Here is a 20,422-nt window from a genome sequence, read left to right on the forward strand (position 1 = left end):
GGAAGAAGGGAAGGCAGGGGAGAAAAAAAAAAAAAGTCTCCGTACAGGACACAAAATTATGTTTGAATCAATCTGCTCCAGAAAGCAGGACAGGACAGTAAACATTAGTTGAAATGATGTGTGGAGAATGAATGTCCCTGCTGCTCTACTGACTGCACGGAAAACTAAATCTGCGAGAATGTGCACACACATACTGCACACTGGATTTACATTTCATTACTACATTCTAGATAATTAATTTTCATGCATTTCTTTATTTTTATCAGTGTTAAGCACTCTATGCTCTTTGCTTTAAATGGTTATACAAGCAAAAGTTAACATAACTAAGAGTCTGCAGCCTTGCTAGTGGCTCTGTGAGGCTGTATTAGGCGCAGCAGCTAAATTCTAACATTAGTATGCTAACATGCTCACAATGACAATGCTAACATGCTGATGGTTGGCGGATATAATGTTTACCAAGTTAAGCATTTTAGTTTATTGTGTTAGCATGCTAACATTTGCTAATTAGCACCAGACCTAAAGCACAAAGGCTAATAGCAATGTCATTAGTTATGTAAGTATTTGGTCATAAAAAAAAAAGTATTGGATAATTTAAAGTCCCAGTAAAACAGAGTATTTGATTGGTGTACAGTTACAAGAGAGATTTAACCGCTAAAAGTGGGCGTGGCTTAGAGTTAAGCGCGATATGGAGCTGCAGAGAGAAAGTCGACTACAGAGGACTGTTGGCTCCATACACACCTCCCTCACCTGTTGTTAGATCAGGAGGAGGATGAGGGAGAGATGACTGAATCAGACCTCAGCCACATTGCTCTGGAAATGAAAAAGCTTTTGCCCAATGATATCCAAACACACATCTCTTCCCGTATTGCTCTGTTAGCTACTACAACAAACAAACGGTGACGTGTGGTTTTATATGACCAGTGTGGTTAATTACTCACCCAAAGTCACATCTGATTCAATTAACTTTTGGAGACGCAGAATGAATGCAGAGTGAGTCATCCAACGTTTGAATCCGTTTTACAGCAAGAGAGAAGAAAGGGATTTTGATGTAAAAATACTCCAATACTGATTTTTTTTGACATATATTTGGCATATAACAAGATAAATGAACAATTAACACAGGGACACAGGATTAAAACTGGGAAAAAGAAATAGTGAAATATTTCACTGGATAAGTGAAAACTCTGACCAAAGTTATGAGGATTCATCTGTTGGATATTTGTCCCAAACTTCATTGTATTCCATCTGATAGTTGTTAAGATATTTCACCAAAAACCAAACATATCAACAGTGGTGTCTTGTTGTGGTGCTTGAAAAAGTCAGGGGACCACCAACGTCAGTAGGATTCATCCTCTGGGGACTATGAATATCTGTACAAAATTTCATGATAACTCCTCCAATAGTTGAGATATTTTACTCTCGAACGGCCGCTACAGTGACAAGTTTTTGTTTGTCTTTACTCAGACATCGTATTTGTGGTTGCATATCTCCTATAAATATGACTCTACCTCTCTCACACACACAGACACGCAAATAGACAAATAAAAATATGCATGGACAGAAAAAACAACCCAAGAGACGTGGTGAGAAAGACAGCTTGTTGTCAGAACTACGACTTCTCTTTAAAGCCACGGCTATAACTGGTGTTACGCATTATTTACTGTACTTACTGTACAATACCAAGAACACAGAATACATAAGCTACATTCTTGGCACACTTAGGTCAAACTTATGACAAATGACAGAAACTCCACCCCAGGATTCATTTAAATAGACAGTGCATTGTTTATAAGCGCCTCTGCCTGCAATGACGCCTTATTTGTCTATAAAAACGACAACATAGGGAGTGAATTACTGCCTGCTACACTGTAAAACAAAAACCGCAGAGAAGCCGTGCCAAGTATCATATCTCCACAGACAGGACCTGCTGTGGAGCAAGAGACTGGAATGCAAGCCCGAGGCACGTGAGAAGACCAGCAGAGAGAAAAAATGAAGAGGAAGGAGAGAAAAATTCAACAGGAAATAGTTAACTGCTTAGTGAATTATTTATTCTCTCCATTGTAGTGGTTGGCTTCCTGCTGGCTGTGTTCACGTTTTTGGCTGGACCGCAACAGCGGGGCCAGCCCTATTAACGCATAAGTCTGTGACCGGTGTAGGAAATTAAAAAAATATTTGGGAGGCAACTTTTGACATTACTGTATGAAAAATTGAGGAATTTATAAAATTTAGGGGGGGCACTTATAGCAAAAATAGCAATTAGTGCATAAAGTTGCTGTTTTGAATGTGAACTGAGCCCAGATTAAAAAGCATAAAGTGATAAACACCTTGTGTAACCACAACCACCTCAGTTTAACATTTTCTAACTACAATAATAAGCACATGAAAAGCAAAACAATGCAGGCCGATTCCATTTCAACAACTAAGATTTTACTTAGGAAGAGCCTTCAGTATAAACCACTAGATGGCAGTATAAGATATTGACAACATTTAATGGGCTTGATCTAATTTGATTTACCAAAAGTTCTGGGTGGGTGGGGGGGTATTATCATATTCAGATCTCCTACAAGCCAGAACCAGTCTAACTTCAATGATTTCATCATTGTGGGTCTGAAACATTGCATGCCACGACTTCAGGTGTTTCACAGAATCACAGACTAGTATCTACAAGTACTGTCAAAAGAGCCAAAAAGAGTTTAATATTGCTTCTTTATTGATGCAGTTCTGGAAATCACTTAAGTTGAGTTTTTTTAGCATGTCATCCCCAAATGTAGCCCTGCTGACATTATGAGCATGAATGAAGTAACATTATAGAAAAGACTATCCAGCACTGCGTCATTGGTTAGTAAACTGAAAAAAGTAGTGAGCTCAGTAACGTTACTCAACGGCACTTATCTGTAAACCCGACCAGTTGGCAAGTCTCACATGTAGGCTGTAACATTAACGTTATCTAGCCAGCTTGTTGACACTAATGTTAGCTAATGCGCCAGAACAAAGACATTTTAAAGTCTCTAGCGTTAGCGTTAATGGTGATTACCGTAAGCAATGATGATGGTGATGTTTGCTTGTTTGGTGACGGTGAGCTGAATACTTTTTAACCTCTTCCCTGCCTTTAACAAGGTCGTGATTAGCTTTTAGCTGTCCAAGACTATGTTTGGATGGGCAAGCCCTGCATGCTTTATAGTAGAGGAGAGTTGTATTACTCAGCTCCTCAACACCAAGTCTATTTTATACTTTTCCAATTGTAGAAGCAGCAACTTTCTTTGCCATCTTATTTGCTTGGGGTGGGATTGGTGAAGGGGCCAGGATTCGGGTTGTTTTCTTTGGTAACAGTTGGAGCTTTTTTTTAATGAGGTATCAGTCCATCGCAGCAGCCAACTTCACTGCAGGTGCAGCATTGCATGACCTCTGCTAGGTATCGTAATAGCAGCATAGTGTGAACGACAGCGCTGTTTGTGTGGGTGTGTATTAGAGACAGAAATGGAAATTAAATGAATTAAATAAAATGATTTTTTCAAAATCTTGGGGGCCGTTTTTGCCCCTCAATCATAATTTTTAGGGGCATTCTGAGACTTCTTGGGCTGTTTTTGCCTTTGCTCCCCATTCATTTCCGACACCGTCTGTGACTGACTGCGTGACTGAGTGATGAAGTTACATCATTGGCCAGCCGAGTGTTGCCACTGCCTGTATCCGTTGTTTCAAATTGAAAGCCCTCTAGCGTTTTGTAAACGGTCCGGCCATACACTGTGTTTTGACCTAGTCTTGTTAGTAGGAATCCCCTTTATATCCTCAGTTATCTACAAGCAGTACTGTGCTGTCGTGTTTGTGTGTTGCGAGCAAAGCTACTGTCCAAAGATGGCAGGGAAGGCAGCAAGCCCTGGTATGGGATGGGGCCCTGGGTAATGGTTGATTTAAGAGGTAATGGAGGAAGAAGACCAGTGGTGGGTTTTACAGTTTTCCCGCTGTGCTGCTTGAGAATGCTGTTCAACAGCGAGCCACAGGAAGGAGCAGGAAGACTGAGCACATCCAGTCCACTTTACCGAGTAAGTAAATGAGCTACAGTAGATGCTAAGTGCTCTGTCCACTTACCATCTATTGTATTTCGCTTAACAAATGAGTAAATGAGACGCAGAAGGTGGTTTTCATGTGGAGAATCAAATTATCAATGTAAACCGACACATCCAAACACTGGATTTCTCCAGCCACTCACTTCCAAATGACTTCTGAAAATAAACATGATGGGCAAATAATTTTCATTTGGCATCTGAGCAACAGGGATTACCATCAACTATTACCAATTTCCAACTGAGAGAACCATCAGCCACTTTAGAAGTTAATTTATATTTAAATGAATACTTCAATGAAGAATCACAAAAAGCAGCTCACTCTTATCTCATTTGTATTTGACATCCAATGACTTTTACAAATTGGGAGATTTGAAACCCAAATTTGTTTTTTCAAACACTTAAAAGTCTTGTGAATTGTTTTAATGACATGGTTTGTTTTACCAAAAACCAACAATTTTACTATTATTTCAATTCTTGTCTGGAACAAAATGTCACAAAATGCCACTTGCCATTTGTTTGGGACAAAGGCTTTTTTCCCTCTGATTTCCGCTTCTATAAAAACCACCTCAGCTGATATTTTACGTGATAAACAACTTACACAAACATGTCCTTCAGTAATGTCAGTGACTAGTAAAGCAGTTCCACCAGCCACGGGTCAATGATCAGGGGCAAATATCAATGTGGCGATGAAGGCACTCTGTGTGCTGGGTTGCATGGGAACAGATGGCCTGGTCAACCATGGCTAACGGCGTGGCCACACAGTGCAGACGATCTATAACACAAATCCATATTACAAAACAGCAAACTAGATCCATCACTGCTTAGTGAGATGGTGTTTGATCATCAACATGAGGATGAGGAAAGGAATGAAAGACAGTAGGATGGCAAAACAGTCTTTGTCTCCATGTTTGCGCCATCTGCTCTCAAATCAAATAACAGAAGTGTGACAGTAGACTAAATGTCTGATGATTGAGAATCCGTCTATACAGGGGAAATCCTGCTCATGACATCATTACCCCTATGAGTCATTAGATCGCACTGTGAGATAAAAAGAATGACACCCACTCACCCACAGTTCTGCCACTTTTGAAGGATTATTTTAGTACAGAAAGGGGGAGAATAACATTTAAAATGCAAATGTGATCTGATCCGCAATTTAATTAACAATCTAAAAATAAAAAGTACCATCAACTCAATACTGTTACACATCTTCACAGTTGACTAAAACTAGAATTATCAGCAGGGGTGAAAACATGCTGCATTAAGACCATAATAAGGAAAACAAGCAGCGTGTAGAGGCACATTAAAACAAAATCCAGCCTGATCTCTCAGCGACACACCTTGCATTCTTGACTCTGCTTAATCTGTACCGTATGGTGTTACACTCTTATTAGTCAGGATAAACGGTAGGACAACACGACTTCACGCCAAAATATTTCAAGCATGGCAGAGTTTAACAGAAGAATTCGATCATTCGTTTACATCAAAACAAAGAAGGAAGTTATGTTTGTGTTTGTGAAACCAACCACGCTGACCTGGATTTCTCCTTTGATGCGTACTTGCACCATCTTGTTTCTATAGTAGCCGGCAATCGCCTTGGGTGGGTTACGGAGATCTAAGGTCATGTGCGTGTTGTGCTTTGGTTTAAATGGCCTACTGAAATCAAGTATGTGTGTTTTCACAACACTGAAACACATACAGCGGTCTACTGTAACTGCTTGACCATGCATGATATATCGTCTGCGTCTTCTGTCATGTATAGCGATGTAAAACAGTAGCTCAAAGCGGTGTTTCGCTCACACAGAGTCACAAGGTTATAACATAAGGTTAATGCCGTGACAGAAAAACAAGGTTTGAGGCAGAACACTTAAGAGAAACAAACGTAATGTTTCGCAGTCATAACATTTTCTTAAAATAACTGCTGAGCTTGAACCCAAGGCTACCGAGGTTAGAATAGACTATACACAGCTCCATAATTACACGGCTTGCATATAAAATGTTGTAGATGTGAAGATATTGGGGGTAGTGGGTCATAATAAAGCTCTGGAGTACTTTGAGTTGAATCTGCAAATTCATATGTCCTGTCAGCTTCACTTTAATGACAATTCAACTTCTCAAGCAGGATCCTGATAGAGGGAAAATGCTTTTATGTTGCTATTCATTGTGCTCATGCAATGAAAAGAGCATTGTCCTTTTTTATTTAAACTCTGTTTATCAAATATAGACCTTATACTGTCTCATTACATGCAATCTAATAAAGATTAAAAGGCAACAAAACCATTCTGTGAAAAATCTTATACTTTCCAGGCTGTTTTATACGGCGGCCCCGAGGTGCAAAACACAAAAACATTTCAGTAACAGTAAAACCGAAAACACAACAAAACCAAAAACACATTTCAGAAAAAACAATAACAAATGCTGAGATGTTAATGTGTGTTCTGATTTTGTCACTGCATCAGTTTTCAATAATATAAAAGGCATAGGTTACTGCTTTTTTAGCTTAATACTCTTTAATTCCAGAAAAAAACACTTGAATATATTTAGTTAATTAACCGCAAACTAATGGCGAGCTGTGTCAATATATGAATGTTATCTGCAAAGTAAATGTAGCAGCGTACTGTCAAACGGTGGACAGGTTAACGACTGATGCACGGCTTACAGAAATAAACAGTAAATCCTGGCAGGGACTTCCTTCACTACCACAACACAATACAAAGTGCTGCAGCTGCATTCAAAGCTCAAGAGAAGGTTCGTCTCTTTAAGTAGGTTTTGAAATAACACTGCATTATTAATGAGAAGAGATTCACTCCATGAGCTGTTAAGAGTTGAGCAGTTCGTTGTTGATGAGAAATGTTTTGGAGACATTTTAACTTTCTCCACCTCCACCAAAAACCACCTGATCAGATCAGTGCATTTAAAAAAAAAAAAAAAAAAAAATCAGATAATGTACAGTATGACTCTTACCAAAGTGGTCTGCCCTGTGTCAAATGTAGGCCAGAAGCCTGGAAGGTGGTGTTTTGGATGAGGGGTGGGACCATTAGGCTTGTGTATTGTGTGGTGGCATAAACATTTACAAGTCTCTAGTCTCAATGCCTCCTCTGTTTAACTATGAAGCCAACAAAACTCCTTCTTCCAAAGCTCTCTCTCTCTCTCTGTCTGGAGTTAACACCATCTTTTCTTCCACCTGTATTACTCTGTGTCTACCCGCTGCTGCTGCTGCCACTGCTGCTGCTGCTGGTGGTTCATGCTTACTGGTACCTTTTGCTTGTACTTAGCCCACATATTTCCTCCTTTCTAGTAAGTGTGATGATGGTGAAAACCACATTGTTTGTCCAATTTTGCGCGTCACCGTGCAGGTTTCAGAAGAAAAAATGTTTATCTAAATGTACCGCTGGGACTATTGGCAGCTAAGATGCCACGATAACCCCCACCCCCGAGCTCCTTTTATTATTATTACTCATCCCTTCCTCTGCTCCAGTGCTTTTGATGGGCACTCTTATACACCCTCCCTTTTATGTTAGCATGTCTACTTAATTGCAGCTAAATCAACAACAATTTATTAGTTCATTTTACTACTTTGCTTTACAGTGAGCATATACACAATCGCATCCTATCACGCTGCATTGGCTGTGACAAACCTTTAAGGTATTACAAATATTCAAGTAATCCTCGCTCTCTGCCAGCAGTTGTAACTCTTGTTGGATGGTTTCAATATGGGTCGAGGTCTGATAATGGGCACGGGATGAGCTAATGGAACTAGTTAATGGGATCACTTGGCATAGAAGTTCATTGGGGTTGTATTGAAAGCAGTGGAGGGAGCCCTGCGGTCTAGGTCATTCAATTGTCCTACGTACAACAGACACATACACACAATGCGAAAGCGTCCACGTCCCCAGACAGACAAATGAGTACACAAAGAGTGCCTCTGAAACTATTCAATCGCAAGCAAAGGCTACAGAGAGGGGATGCCACGGGGGCTGGTTTTCAACAGCATCAACAACAAACAGAATATGTAGCACATGAGCAGTTTTTGATGCCCTGATTGTGAAATAAAAAACCTAACAGCTACACACATAGTTTGCCACGTTGACAAAACGTGTTGAGAACACAAGAAAATTTAGTAGGAAACATCCAGAGGTGAACTTGTATCACAATAGTTATAAAATAACAGAGGCTATCAAATCCAGTCGCCTCCAGAAAGCTAAAAATCCTGCATGTTCAAATGGGCTAATCAGTAATCAGATACAGTATCAGTATCCTAATCATTGTGATAATGATAAAATGTTAAATTCATTGTAGATGGCACATAATAGTCAAATGCAGAGGTGTGGTAGTTGTTTGTTACTGTCAATTTATCGTCTTTGAGTTAAATAAATTCAATTATTGAGATTAGAGCTGAAACAATCAGGTGATTAGTAGATTAGTCTGCAACTGTTTTGAAAAGTGATTAAGAGTTTCTAAAACAAAAATGTCAAAAATCCCCTAGTTCTAGCTTCTCAAGTATGATGATTTGCTGCTTTTCTTTATGTTATGTGACAGTGATGCAATTTGATTGCATCAGCTGGGGTTTTAGGAAATTGTGACGCGCACTTTTCACTGTTTCCACAGATTTTGATGACTGGATGACTAATCGAGCAAATAACCAACAGATATTGGTCATTTTGCCCAGCCGTACGAGGAAGCCAAAGTGGTGACGGGCTCGTGATTCCGCTGATGTGAGGTTAACATGAGTGGTGGAGGGCAAATACGTGTGATATAGAGGTTTGAAAGCGGGAAATCACACAACACACACACACACACACACACATCATTCTGGGTACCCCTCCTGTTCCTTCCCCCCTGACGCCGAGGCCACTGGCACCGTTTCCTGTCCCTTGTCTCCCTCACTGAGAGCCGCTCCCTCTTTTCTGGATAAACTTACCAATCAAGAGCAGCCTGGACTCGGTACCTCTGCAAGCTCCCCTGTATAACAACTTATCTCACCTAGACAGGCCTGGCCAAATAGCACGGTGCGCGCGCACGCACACACACACACACACACACACACACACACACACACACACACACACACACACACACACACACACACACACACATACATACATACACACACAGACAGAAACTCACACGAGACAAAGACATTTGCTGCGCCACACAACAAACACAAACACGCTCAAAGCAGTCTGATCCTTCAAGTGACCTTCCGGCTACAGCGGTTTACTGAATTTTTTAGCATTCCATTTAAAGCTCACTTTCTGAGCTGAGTGTTTCAGCGGAGCAGACTGGCTGGCAGGCAGCAGGTTCACCTTGGGTGAAACCAATAGACTAAAGAACCACGAAACGCTATAAATACCCAGCTTGTCAGTATCTCTAACATCAAGCAGCACCAGAACAGAGACACACTGCGACAGCTTTAAAAAACCCTGTGATCTACTGAGATGAATTCAGAGTTCTCAGCGAGTGAACGGCATCTGTTTGGCAAGAGAGCGAGAGGCAAACGCGCTATAAAGCACTTGAGATAGGAGACTGATCCTACACACAGACAGCCGCAAGAGAACCAATCACTTCACTGCCTGAGTACAAGACAGAGACAGATACAGAGAGACGGAGAAGCATAAGCAACGGCGTTCTTGTGAGTAAATGGCCTCAAGCAGTGAGGAGTGGTACCACTTTCCCCCCCCCCCCCACCTCCCCCACCCCATGTTAAGAGTGTTGTACAAAGCTGATCTTGTCTGTACACTGGGCTACTTGTCATCCTCTTGACACTCTGCGAACACGCTGCATTGGACGACACTGACAGACAGATGCCAAATAATAGGCCGCATCTTATCTCGCAGTATAAATGCACTGTGACAAACCGATTACCTCGTATTCTGATTGTTTCTCAGCTTTTTAAAAATAGGCTCACGGGATGATAGATGTGTCCGTCACAAAAGGACAAGAGTCACGCAGCCACTTATAATTGGGTGGTGGTTGCTTCAACTAAGGAAGTCATGTATAATCAACTACACACTAAAATAACTTTACTGTTGCTTTTTTTATGTTTTAAACTGTCTTGCACACAAAAGTGCGTCACACCGTCTCTGTTTGAGCAAACCTGAAGACATCACTCTTTTCTATTTGTTATACAGTTCTTTCAATAAAAACCTGTGTTCATCTTTACAGGGATATTTCTTTTTATTTATTGTAGTCACGCAAGACGTCTATCTCTTCTGAGCCGAGTATATTGTACAGTAGTGTCTTGTATATTTTTGAAAAGGGTCACGTAAAATGGCTGTGAGATTGTAATTTTCTTCTGTGGCTGCTTTGACATTTTTCCACATGAAACAGCGTGTCAGGGCAGGAACGTGTAGTTTGGGAGGAACTTGATTTGAGTTTAAAAGAAGGCGGGACAAAGACCGCAAGGGCTCTATTGTTGTCTTCAAAAAAGAAAATCACTTGAGCTTAAATACTTAAATCTAGTCCTTTCAATTTCATCTATTCGTCTAATTTAATCATTAAGAACAGATGTATTGTTGGTGTTCCATGTTGTTTTTTTTCTGTTTTCTATCTATTCTATCTAAATGAATGAAAAAAGTTGCATCTACATAACTGCATTATCATCTTCAGGTGATTTATTGATGGACTGACGTTTTCTCCTCTGAATAACAGACGTGTCTTTTACCGTATCGCAGCAGCACGACGTCAAGCTTTAAAGACTCCAAAACATGTGCATGCAATTACATTTATACTAAAAGCCATCTGAAAAAAATAAGGCAGGCCCATTACAACATAACTTACTATAAAGTGATCTATTCAGTGTGTTGTTGTTGCCTCAATTCTTTAGTAAATGAGTCAGATTGTGTCTAATGTGACTGAAAATGACGATTCTTTTACTGGTACAGGCGCAAGAATATAAGTCTGTTTGTTTTAACAGAATGAAAAATGAAAAGATTTCTGGCGTCGCTCGTAGCTTTCCGCTGGAGAGCCATGAAAGGATCAGCTGAGGGTAAAGATTTAGACTTGTAAAAAACACAACTATTACTGAGGTGTTGTTGAAAACATCAAGGTTTTTTCCTCTAAAGAAATGGAAATCCTTAAGCTATTATATGAAATGTTAGCTCTTGACCTTAATAACAAAATGGTATTAATGAATCAAAAATGATCATTTGTTTTAAGAAATATTTCACCGCAGAGTGAAGGAGTCTGATTTCAAACGTCAATTTCAAATGATTTCCGATGTCAAATTTGGCACAGTCGATTCACGACTGATGAGCAAAACTCTTGAATTCATTCATTCAAACTGGAAAAGAAGATTTGTGAGGAGCGGAAACACAGTATGTGTGTCGAATGACGTCTCCATGGGAAATGTTTTCTGTTTGACCTCCTAAAACCAAAGTCCACCGATTACAGGAGCCAACTTAATTCATCCTGGCTCAGTGTTTTACAGTTAGCTTTGAACCTCATAAATCCAAAGTGCTGGATGTTATTTTAAAACACATATTGTCTCATTCAGGTTGCATGAGGAGGAACACTGGAGAGGAAGTGGGTCAGAGGAGGCACATTCAAACAGAGAGCCTGCACTCTACCCACAGGGTACCAGCCTCAGTCATAGTCATTTCTGTGATAAACATTGTGTGTCTCTGCACGCAAGAAATGTGTCATATACTGTTTAAATATGATAAAAAGATTCAGAACCATTGATGGATTCATTCACGCCCTCGCGGATACACACCCACATCTGCCTTGACAACAACGATGACTTGTTTGCAAGCGATGTCAACTTCTCTCTCCATTCCTGATTTAGACTGCCATCGGAAACTGGCAGCAACTGTGGGACATTGTATGCCAGCTCCCTGACCCAACCATGCCACCCTGGGGTCTGAGGGATTTGACACACTCGCACAAGCGCGCACACATGCATGCACACACACACACACACAACTTGACATAAAACCTCCTTTTTCTGGATCTCCACATTTTTCCTCAGCTGTTGAGATCGTTGCATTCAGTCACCAAGGCCACTCACTATTTCCGCCTCTCTCCCCGCTGCTCACTTCACTTTAGCTGCTTATAAAAAGACAAGTATTTCTTTTCTTCATTCTTAGCGTCGGCCACTGCTGTATCCCTAATGTATGCGAGCTAGTCATCAGATAACCATGTAACACACTGGCTTTTTGTCATTTAAATCTACGTGTATCCGATGGCGGATTCTTCAGTCCGTCTTCCTTTTGACATGATACGCCGCCGGTGATTGGATACTGTTTAAAAGAGAATAGTGTGCGATCATAACTTGTCAAGTCAAAAAGAGACCTCAACGAGCTGAAATATGACCACACTTGAAATCAAAAACAAGAACCGAAAGAAGACGTCATAGGACACATCTAAAGTTTTGGTAGTGGTTCTCAGCCCTGCGTGTATTGGTTACAGCATCTAATCGAGGTCACGCTTACACCCGTACAGCACCAGGTGCATGCAATTAACACAATGAAATAGCTGCAGGATGAATAGACTGCAGCAGTCTGGGTGCATCCAGGACCACTGAGTAACAGTATTTGTCCCCCGTCCTAGAAGTGATTCTTCAGTTGGGAGTTTTATGCAGTATGTTGAGTGTGTAATAAGTGTAATTAGTGAACACGGTTGCATACTAAGTTTTGCTGCAAAAAAAAAGTTTGGTGAATCTGAATTGTTTGTTGCAAAGATTGGCGTGAGCTGACTCTGCTTACATGAGATTGGAGAGTGGAGTCCAGCCCAGACAACAGGATTTACCCAAAGTGTTATTTTGAGAGGATTTCGCAAACCCGCTGCAGTCAAACCAACTGTGATAAAAACAGAGTATTCATCTCAAAGCATCGGCAGCATCCCTGTAGCATGACCGACTCATCTGTACCACCATTCACCAGTACCGTCTGTTTGAAACACATTACTCAGGCATAGATACACACACCCATACACTCATACAAACAGTGATTCTTACTGCCTGCTGGGCCTAAATGCACAGATTTATTAGGCCGAGCGCACCGCAGAGTGTGTGTGTGTTTTCAAAACAAGGTATTATAGCACTCGGCGCTGTGTAATTACACAATGATGGACTCGACTACCTTAATTATGGAGCCTCTATGTGCTACCGGCTCACACCAGGGTAGATCTCTTCGCACAGCTTAACGGAGGGGGGAAGCACGAGCTCACTGCAAACATTAATAAATCCCAGCGTTAACCCCAAAATGTGGGTCAACAAACAGGCTCAGGAATCAGGGTGAAGCAAAGTAGGCAGGTTGGATTTAGGATGCCAAGATTACAGCCCCACAGTGTAACCAATACCAATTTGTTTGTATTGTGCAACTGGATTATGACCGAGCATCTAGGTGGATCCTCACCGGATGAGCCGAGTTTAGAGCGGCTATGGTTTCTGTCTACAAACTTTTTTTTTTTCTTCTCCTCTCGAGGTGATAAGGCAAGAGAGGCAGCCCGTGATGGAAAGCCTGTGGCCCTGAAGAGCAGCCTCCTCGGGCTGGGTCCACCCAAGATCTCAGCGGAGCAAATGAGCACCTTCCATAAAGCCACACGACACAAAAAGCACAGCGAGGAATGTCCCCTGCATTTCATTCTGCCAGAGAGCCTATTTACATTAAAGCTCCAAAACCGGCAACAGCTCGCAATAGCAGTCTTAAACAAAGAAGTACACAACCCAAAAAAACAATGCAAGTATGCATTTTTTTAAAATTAAAAAAAAAAAAATGTTGAATAAATGCATAGTGTGCATATGATGAAACTGAATCTGTAACTGGCTGTTCCAGAAAAAAACTTGCTTGAGCATTATCTTAAGATTTAAAGCAGCATACAGAATGTGTGTGTGTGTTCATTTACATTTCAATAACTTGTTTATGCTGTTTTAATTGTGGAAAAAAATACAGATCTAATTTTATCTTTCTTTTCATTATCATTATAAATGCACAATTACTCCCAGCAATCCTCTTTCTCCTGTGCTCGGACACTGTTTAGTCTATAGCAATTAGACAAATCAGCAAGTGTAACAATGATATTACAAGCTTGCATCAGGCGGAGGTGCTGTTTATATTCGTGTGTCCTTTACCTGTATCCTCATCTAGGTCCCCCTGTAGAGAGGAGTCTGTGTCCTCAGAGGAGGCCTGGCTCCTCCAGCTTATATTTCCCATCCAAGAGGCCTGAGATCGTACAGCTGCTGATACTGATGGGAAGGCTTTTTGTACACTGAGGGCTTGTTGGTCAGGCTGGCATTTTCACAGCTATCGCTCAATAGCACTGCTGAGAGTTAGTCACAAACATACCGGTCCCTCATGATCATTCTCTCTTGACTCAGCCACGTTACACAGCACTTCAGAGGAAAAGATCCGCAAATAGCACTCACAGAGGGCAAGAGGAATTTAAAAGTTTTCCCCAGTGGATCTTTTTTTTTTTTTTTTTTTTATTAGATAAGTCTTCTTTTAAATACAACTAGAAACACATAATCCTGGGCAGAATGTCTGAGTGAAGCAGTTTTAAGCTGTCATCACGGTCCTGGAGAGAGTCCAACCCACAGTTATCTGGAGTTGGGATGTACTGAACAGTTGCAAGGAACTGAGGCCACCTGCTCTGTGGCATGTAGGCCAACACGCAGCAGTGAAATCAGGTGAAGCATCATCTGAAGAGACAAATATGAATACGACCTGGAAACGGAAGTCGTACTGAATTACATCCTAGGTCTCCAAAAGTAATCTTATCTGCCGTCTTTAGCTTCTCGGAAGATGTTGTTGGCGGAACAGCCTTCGAAAATGTTCATGTTACAAAGACCTAATTGCCATGACAGACATAGCCTCCCACTGCTCATCAATAGCCTCGATCCTGTCGTCACCAAACATGTGATCCATCCATTTCTCTCCCTGATTCTCTCTCTGTGCAGAGACTTGATTTCCATCAATGCTCTACCTTTCTCCACCCTCTTTCTTTCTCTCTCTCTCTTCGCTCCATTTCCCTCCCTCTTTTTGCTCTCCCATACACAGCGCTCACACAAACACACACACACACACACACACACAAAAACTAATTACAACACAGCTAAACCTATATGAGAAAAGCAAGCCTCTCATTCTGCGGGAGAGGGAGGGTGAAACGCTTGCCGCCATCAAACCTCAAAATTGCAGCATGTCAAACCAAGACCCATAGCTTGCCCTGTGCAACAGTGGGATCACTCATCAGCAATGTGCACAAACCTAATCATCCAGGGAACCCTTTTGTAAACACAACTACTTAAGCTCTTGCTCAGAGTTTTGGTGACTAAGGCATGTGGGGCTTGCTATTTCTGTACATCAGACAAGAAGATATTTCAGTCTGAAGCAATGCAGTAACCACTCGGCAAACACAAGGCCATCAGAGTGACTTACACTTCAGTGTTAACTCAAGGAATGCTTGAGAGTAAGCTCTTAGCATGACGGCCGAACCGTTTCAAAGGCAAACACACAGATACATGCTCACAAACTATGTAGGAGGGGGGGAGGCAGGGGAGGCTAAAATAAGGAACTGATGGATCAGTTCTGCTGTGACCGGCTACTACCATTGACTGTCCAGTAAGAGAGGAGTGTACGGGCTAATTATAAAACACTGTGCAACTCCCACGACTTTGTTAGCAACACTGACGTGCCAAAACTGTTGTGTCATAATCCCAGTTTCCGTGGGTAAAATTAGGACATACAAACATTGCAACTGCAAAAAACAAAATAACACAAACATTAACTCTGATTCTTTTACTCATGGAGTTGTGTATTATATATATATATGCGTGTTACTGTAAAGTTACTGTGAAGGATATACAACAACCATACTCAAATGACTTATTTCTTTGATGGGAATGTGGCAATTAAAAGTGCACGCAACATCCATGCATAGGCACTAACTGGAGAAGCATGAGTTCTTATTTATACGCTGGCACTGAGATCACAATCCAGTACATTTTCAACACAGCATGGAAACAGGCAGCAAAAATGTGAGCTTTAAAGCTTCTTCTTATCTTCAGGAAAAAAAAAAACACAAATTTCATAGTCTGTGAATCGCACAGTGCAAGTATTCTGGCAACAGGGAGCAGAAATAGTTGTATTCAAGCCAATCAATTTCAAGAATTTTTCAAATGTTTGTGTGAAAACTTCATACGCGGCACACACCTATCAACAAAACAAATAAACATCATGCCTCTCCATTTTTCGACAGGAATGTCTCGCTGGAAATCGGACGGTTTATTCTCTGTGCTGCGTTTAAAGACTTCTTCTTTAAATCTGACAATGTCGACGATGTTAAAAACCTGTTTTTAGAGTGTTGCATTAAACGCATCACTGCCGTTTGTAATTTCAACAGCGGAATCACTCCAGGGTGCCTCTTTAGCGCTGGTCATTAAAAGCGATACAACCAATAAATACACATACAAAACTTTAAATGAGCAGTTTTACTAATTTCATTAAGCATACACATCAACAACACTTCTGGAGTACAAAGCCTCTGAGTATAGTCTGAGCATAGGTGATGGCATCGTGGGAAATCCACTGTTGGGTCTTCACACCAAACTATTTTGTGTGACAGATAACAACCAAAGAGTATTTTCAGATCATAGACAAAAGAAGCAAAACCCAAATCATTTTTATAGCACTTCTCATCAGCTCAACTGAACCACAAGGGTAAGTGTTAGTCTCTATTACGTGACTTAAATCCCCCACAAGTGAAGTTTTTTGGAAGTTTTCGTGTCTAAAAATACATATGATGAGGTGTGCGTAGGCTGCGCAGCTGAGGACAGGCTCAAGTAACGTGTCAGAAAGATTAATGTTGCCTCGGTTATTCCCCCCCATCATCCTGGAACTACACCTGGATAGACATCATTATACATGCCATTTGTTATCGATGTTTGATTGCGTGACTCCATCACCCTAACTGAGTGATGTGTCAAGATTTTTCACTGGTTAGAAACCTTGTGATCAAGGTTTTAGATGCACGGTATGGACGAGTCTGCTTAAAATCTCCTCAGGTTCTAGCATCTACATCCTTTTTGTTTTACAATCCAATTACTCTGACTGCTTCCCTTTCTGAGTCCATTTAAACAAGTCGCACACAGTACACCAAGTGTGAACCAACAAATAAAAACACACCCCAACATTTTCAGTCTTCTCCACCCAGTTCCTTTTTCCTCTGAGGAAAGCATTGAGATGTGAGTTTGGCTGTCTATGCTGTTGTGAGCCTTTTGGGCAACACCAGCACAGACATTGAATCTGTTTATGGATTACAGTTTTGGCTGCCTGAGTGATGAAGTCATGTGGGTGTGCATACAGAGAACTAGGGGTTCAGTGTTGAAACTGACACAGGAACCACCCACTTGATTCCCTCAGGTGTGACATCCTGACTGAGCTCCACACACACACACAACAAGATGCAGAGGAAACCCCCTCCCAAGAGAGGACAAGCCGATGACAGAAGGACACGGTATCCATGGTGATTAGGGAATATGTTGATGGAGCTGGAAGAAACACTGGCTATAAGTCTCCTGGTGTCCATGTGTGCATTGATAGGCCTACTTGGTGTGTGTGCTATGGTAACCATTTGCATGGTACATCTGGGCAGCATCATATTACTATTTAAACCATTACCCATGCCTATATCCACACATTAAAAATCACTGGTTTATAATTTTACCCAATCTGGGTCAATAAAGCACCAACACAATACTGGGTTAATGTTACCCAGAAAGCCACATAAGACAAAGGGTTCTTTTGACCTAGTTTTAGTGTTATTTCTTATTTTACTGTTGGGTTATTTACCCAAACTAAAGCTTGTTATAATCTACTCTTTTTAAACATAAATGGTTTGTTATTGATTGCTAATAATGTGCGTATCTTTTGAATGTCATAGGCACATCGTTTTGTACAAGAAACACTACATTTGTAACCCAATATTGTATTGTGCTTTATTGACCCAAACTGGGTAAAATTTTTACCCAGTGATGTGTAGGACTCCCAACTTAGAGGCATGAACTTTATTTCACTTTCTCAAAATCTTTTCCCTTTTGTAATTTGCTCCTCGAGGCAACAGCGAATTAATCTCCTTCTGTCAAGCTTTAAAGAGACGACAGATTCCTTTTTAACGCAATCCATTTCCACCTGTCTTTACTCATTCTCTCTCTCTTTCTCTGAGGAAGAGGCTTAACAGGATGACACTGAAAAACTGTCTTGCAGCAAGCAAGCATAGCTCTCGGTGTTACAGTGAGTCGCCCCCCCCCCCCCCCCCCCCCCCCAGCCTTGCCCCCCGCTTCCCATTTCATTGGCATCTGGCAGAGTGTGTCCTCTGGGGATGTATTTGGGATCGATGGGTACATGGTGGAAGAGAACAGAGACAACAGACCAACAAGTGACCCAGTAAACACAACTAGGATGCCTGGGGAGGCAGGTCCACATAAGAGGATTGATGCAAGGGAGAAGTGATGGATCGGGCACATAGTGACTGACTTTTATCCTGATATACTAGTCTGATATACAAAGAATAGACAAAAAAATACACTGTCTCCAAGTTTTCATTTAGCCGTGACCATATGTAGTCATCTGTCTGCAAGACACGAAAGGAATCGGAAACTTTTACGCCTATGAAGAATGACTGAGCTAGTGGTGGATGACACTCCCTCCCCGCCTGTTACTGGGAGCTGTGATGTGTGTGCTGGTGTGTGTGTGTGTCCATTTACTGCAGGCAGCACCGGACTGGACTCCCTCTCTCACTCTCTCTCTCTTTCTGTGTGTGTGTGTGTGTGTGTGTGTGTGTCGAAGCAGGGAGACAGCTGCTGGAGTGGGATGCAAGTGTAGCTGGCGGGTATAAAGTTTCCTACCAAAAGCATACCGGAGACCACCCTGTTTCCCCCTCATATTCTGTGCTCTTTGCAATGCTTTAATTTGTCTTTTTCTTTTGCTGCCTCTAAAATAAAATGTCGCAAGTAGATTACACACAAGGGTCAAAGCAACCAAATCTGCCACGTGCACAAAAGATGAAAATCAACACAACACACACACACACACATACACTCACACAGACATACACACACACACACTTGGGCGTAAACGCATTACAACTCCAGTAGACTGGATAGCAGGGAAGCTAGTCAGGGAAAAGCTAACCGTTAGCTGTTGCTAGCCACCGTTACAAAACACATCTTAAGGATTTCTAACGGCCAACTATGAAGCAGAAAAACAACTTCAACCACCATATGCTTATTTATTTATGTGTCTTACAATGTTTCTCCACAGATAAAAAGCCGAATTATTATTATTTTTTTTAATGTTAGCCATCCTTCCAAACAATCAAAGCACGGTATATTTACAATCCTTTGGCTGAATGGTTAAAAAGCCGGTGAAGATCCGTATGGATATAAAAATGAGAGCAAATTTAAATTGTGTTTTTTAGGCTAGCTAGCGCACGACATCTAGGTTATCTCGTTATATTGTTCGAGTAGTAACTACGTTAATGATTTACAGGTCGGTTCACTAGTTATTTTTTAGTCAACATGAGTCAACAGCACAGAAAAAGCCGTTTGCTCCAGTGGGAAACATTAGCTAATCGCTAACGTTAGCTGATACGGTGACGCTTTATTTTAACAGCCGAGAAAAAGAACAATCCATAAGGCCCAATTAAACCTCCACATACACTGAATAGAATCGCCCAATGTTGATCCAAAGCACCCCCACCCCCTCTGTTTAACGTGTTTATCGTTGCATGGACCCCATATTTAATCCACCGGAGCCCCGTGTGAGGAATACCGTTATCCAGTATCCCAAGGTGGAGCAGTGTGGCGGTGTCTAGCCGGGCAGGACTTACCTTGCTTGCTCTCTATTTTTCCCGACATTTTCGTAGCCAGCAGCAGCAGCAGCTGTGATCCCACTCGCAGTTCAACAAAACGTTAGCTACAGACGAGCCTCTCCCGATTATTCCCTCATTTTCGATACACTGTTGTGTCCATGAGATGATTCCGCCAGGGTGTGTATGATATATTTATAGGCCACACACATTGGTACGGTCAAAAACACTCTCAGTCCGTCTCCGGGTGATTTTCACTGGATATACACACACACACACACTCACACACACACACACACACACACACCACACACACGTTAATGTGTTGAACCTAGACTCGGCACAGAGAGCCTTCATCCAGTATAACAGCGACCCCTTGCGTCAGGAATTAGCCACATCCATCTGTCAACAAGAGGATGGGCGTGTTTCAATCCAAGGAGTTGTAACAAACCGGATTGTTTGTCTTTTTTTTTTCCCTTCCAGGGGCTTCTTATGAATGTGATTAGTTTTGCTTTGGACACCATAGAAGAGTCACAGAGCAATGCAATGGT

General features: G+C 41.5%; 1 protein-coding gene across 1 annotated transcript in view; it reads right to left on the bottom strand.

Moving 5' to 3' along the window:
- The window catches only part of rapgef1b (Rap guanine nucleotide exchange factor (GEF) 1b), a 48,119-nt gene extending 27,904 nt beyond the window's left edge, over nt 1–20,215 (bottom strand). Inside the window, exon 1 of the mRNA XM_042394539.1 lies at nt 19,893–20,215. Coding sequence (XP_042250473.1) covers nt 19,893–19,920 — 28 coding nt within the window. The 5' untranslated portion in view covers nt 19,921–20,215. The remainder of the gene's footprint in view (nt 1–19,892) is intronic.
- Between the last annotated feature and the right edge of the window lie 207 nt (nt 20,216–20,422).

The sequence above is a fragment of the Thunnus maccoyii genome, chromosome 19, assembly GCF_910596095.1.
Source record: "Thunnus maccoyii chromosome 19, fThuMac1.1, whole genome shotgun sequence".
Lineage (NCBI taxonomy): Eukaryota > Metazoa > Chordata > Actinopteri > Scombriformes > Scombridae > Thunnus > Thunnus maccoyii.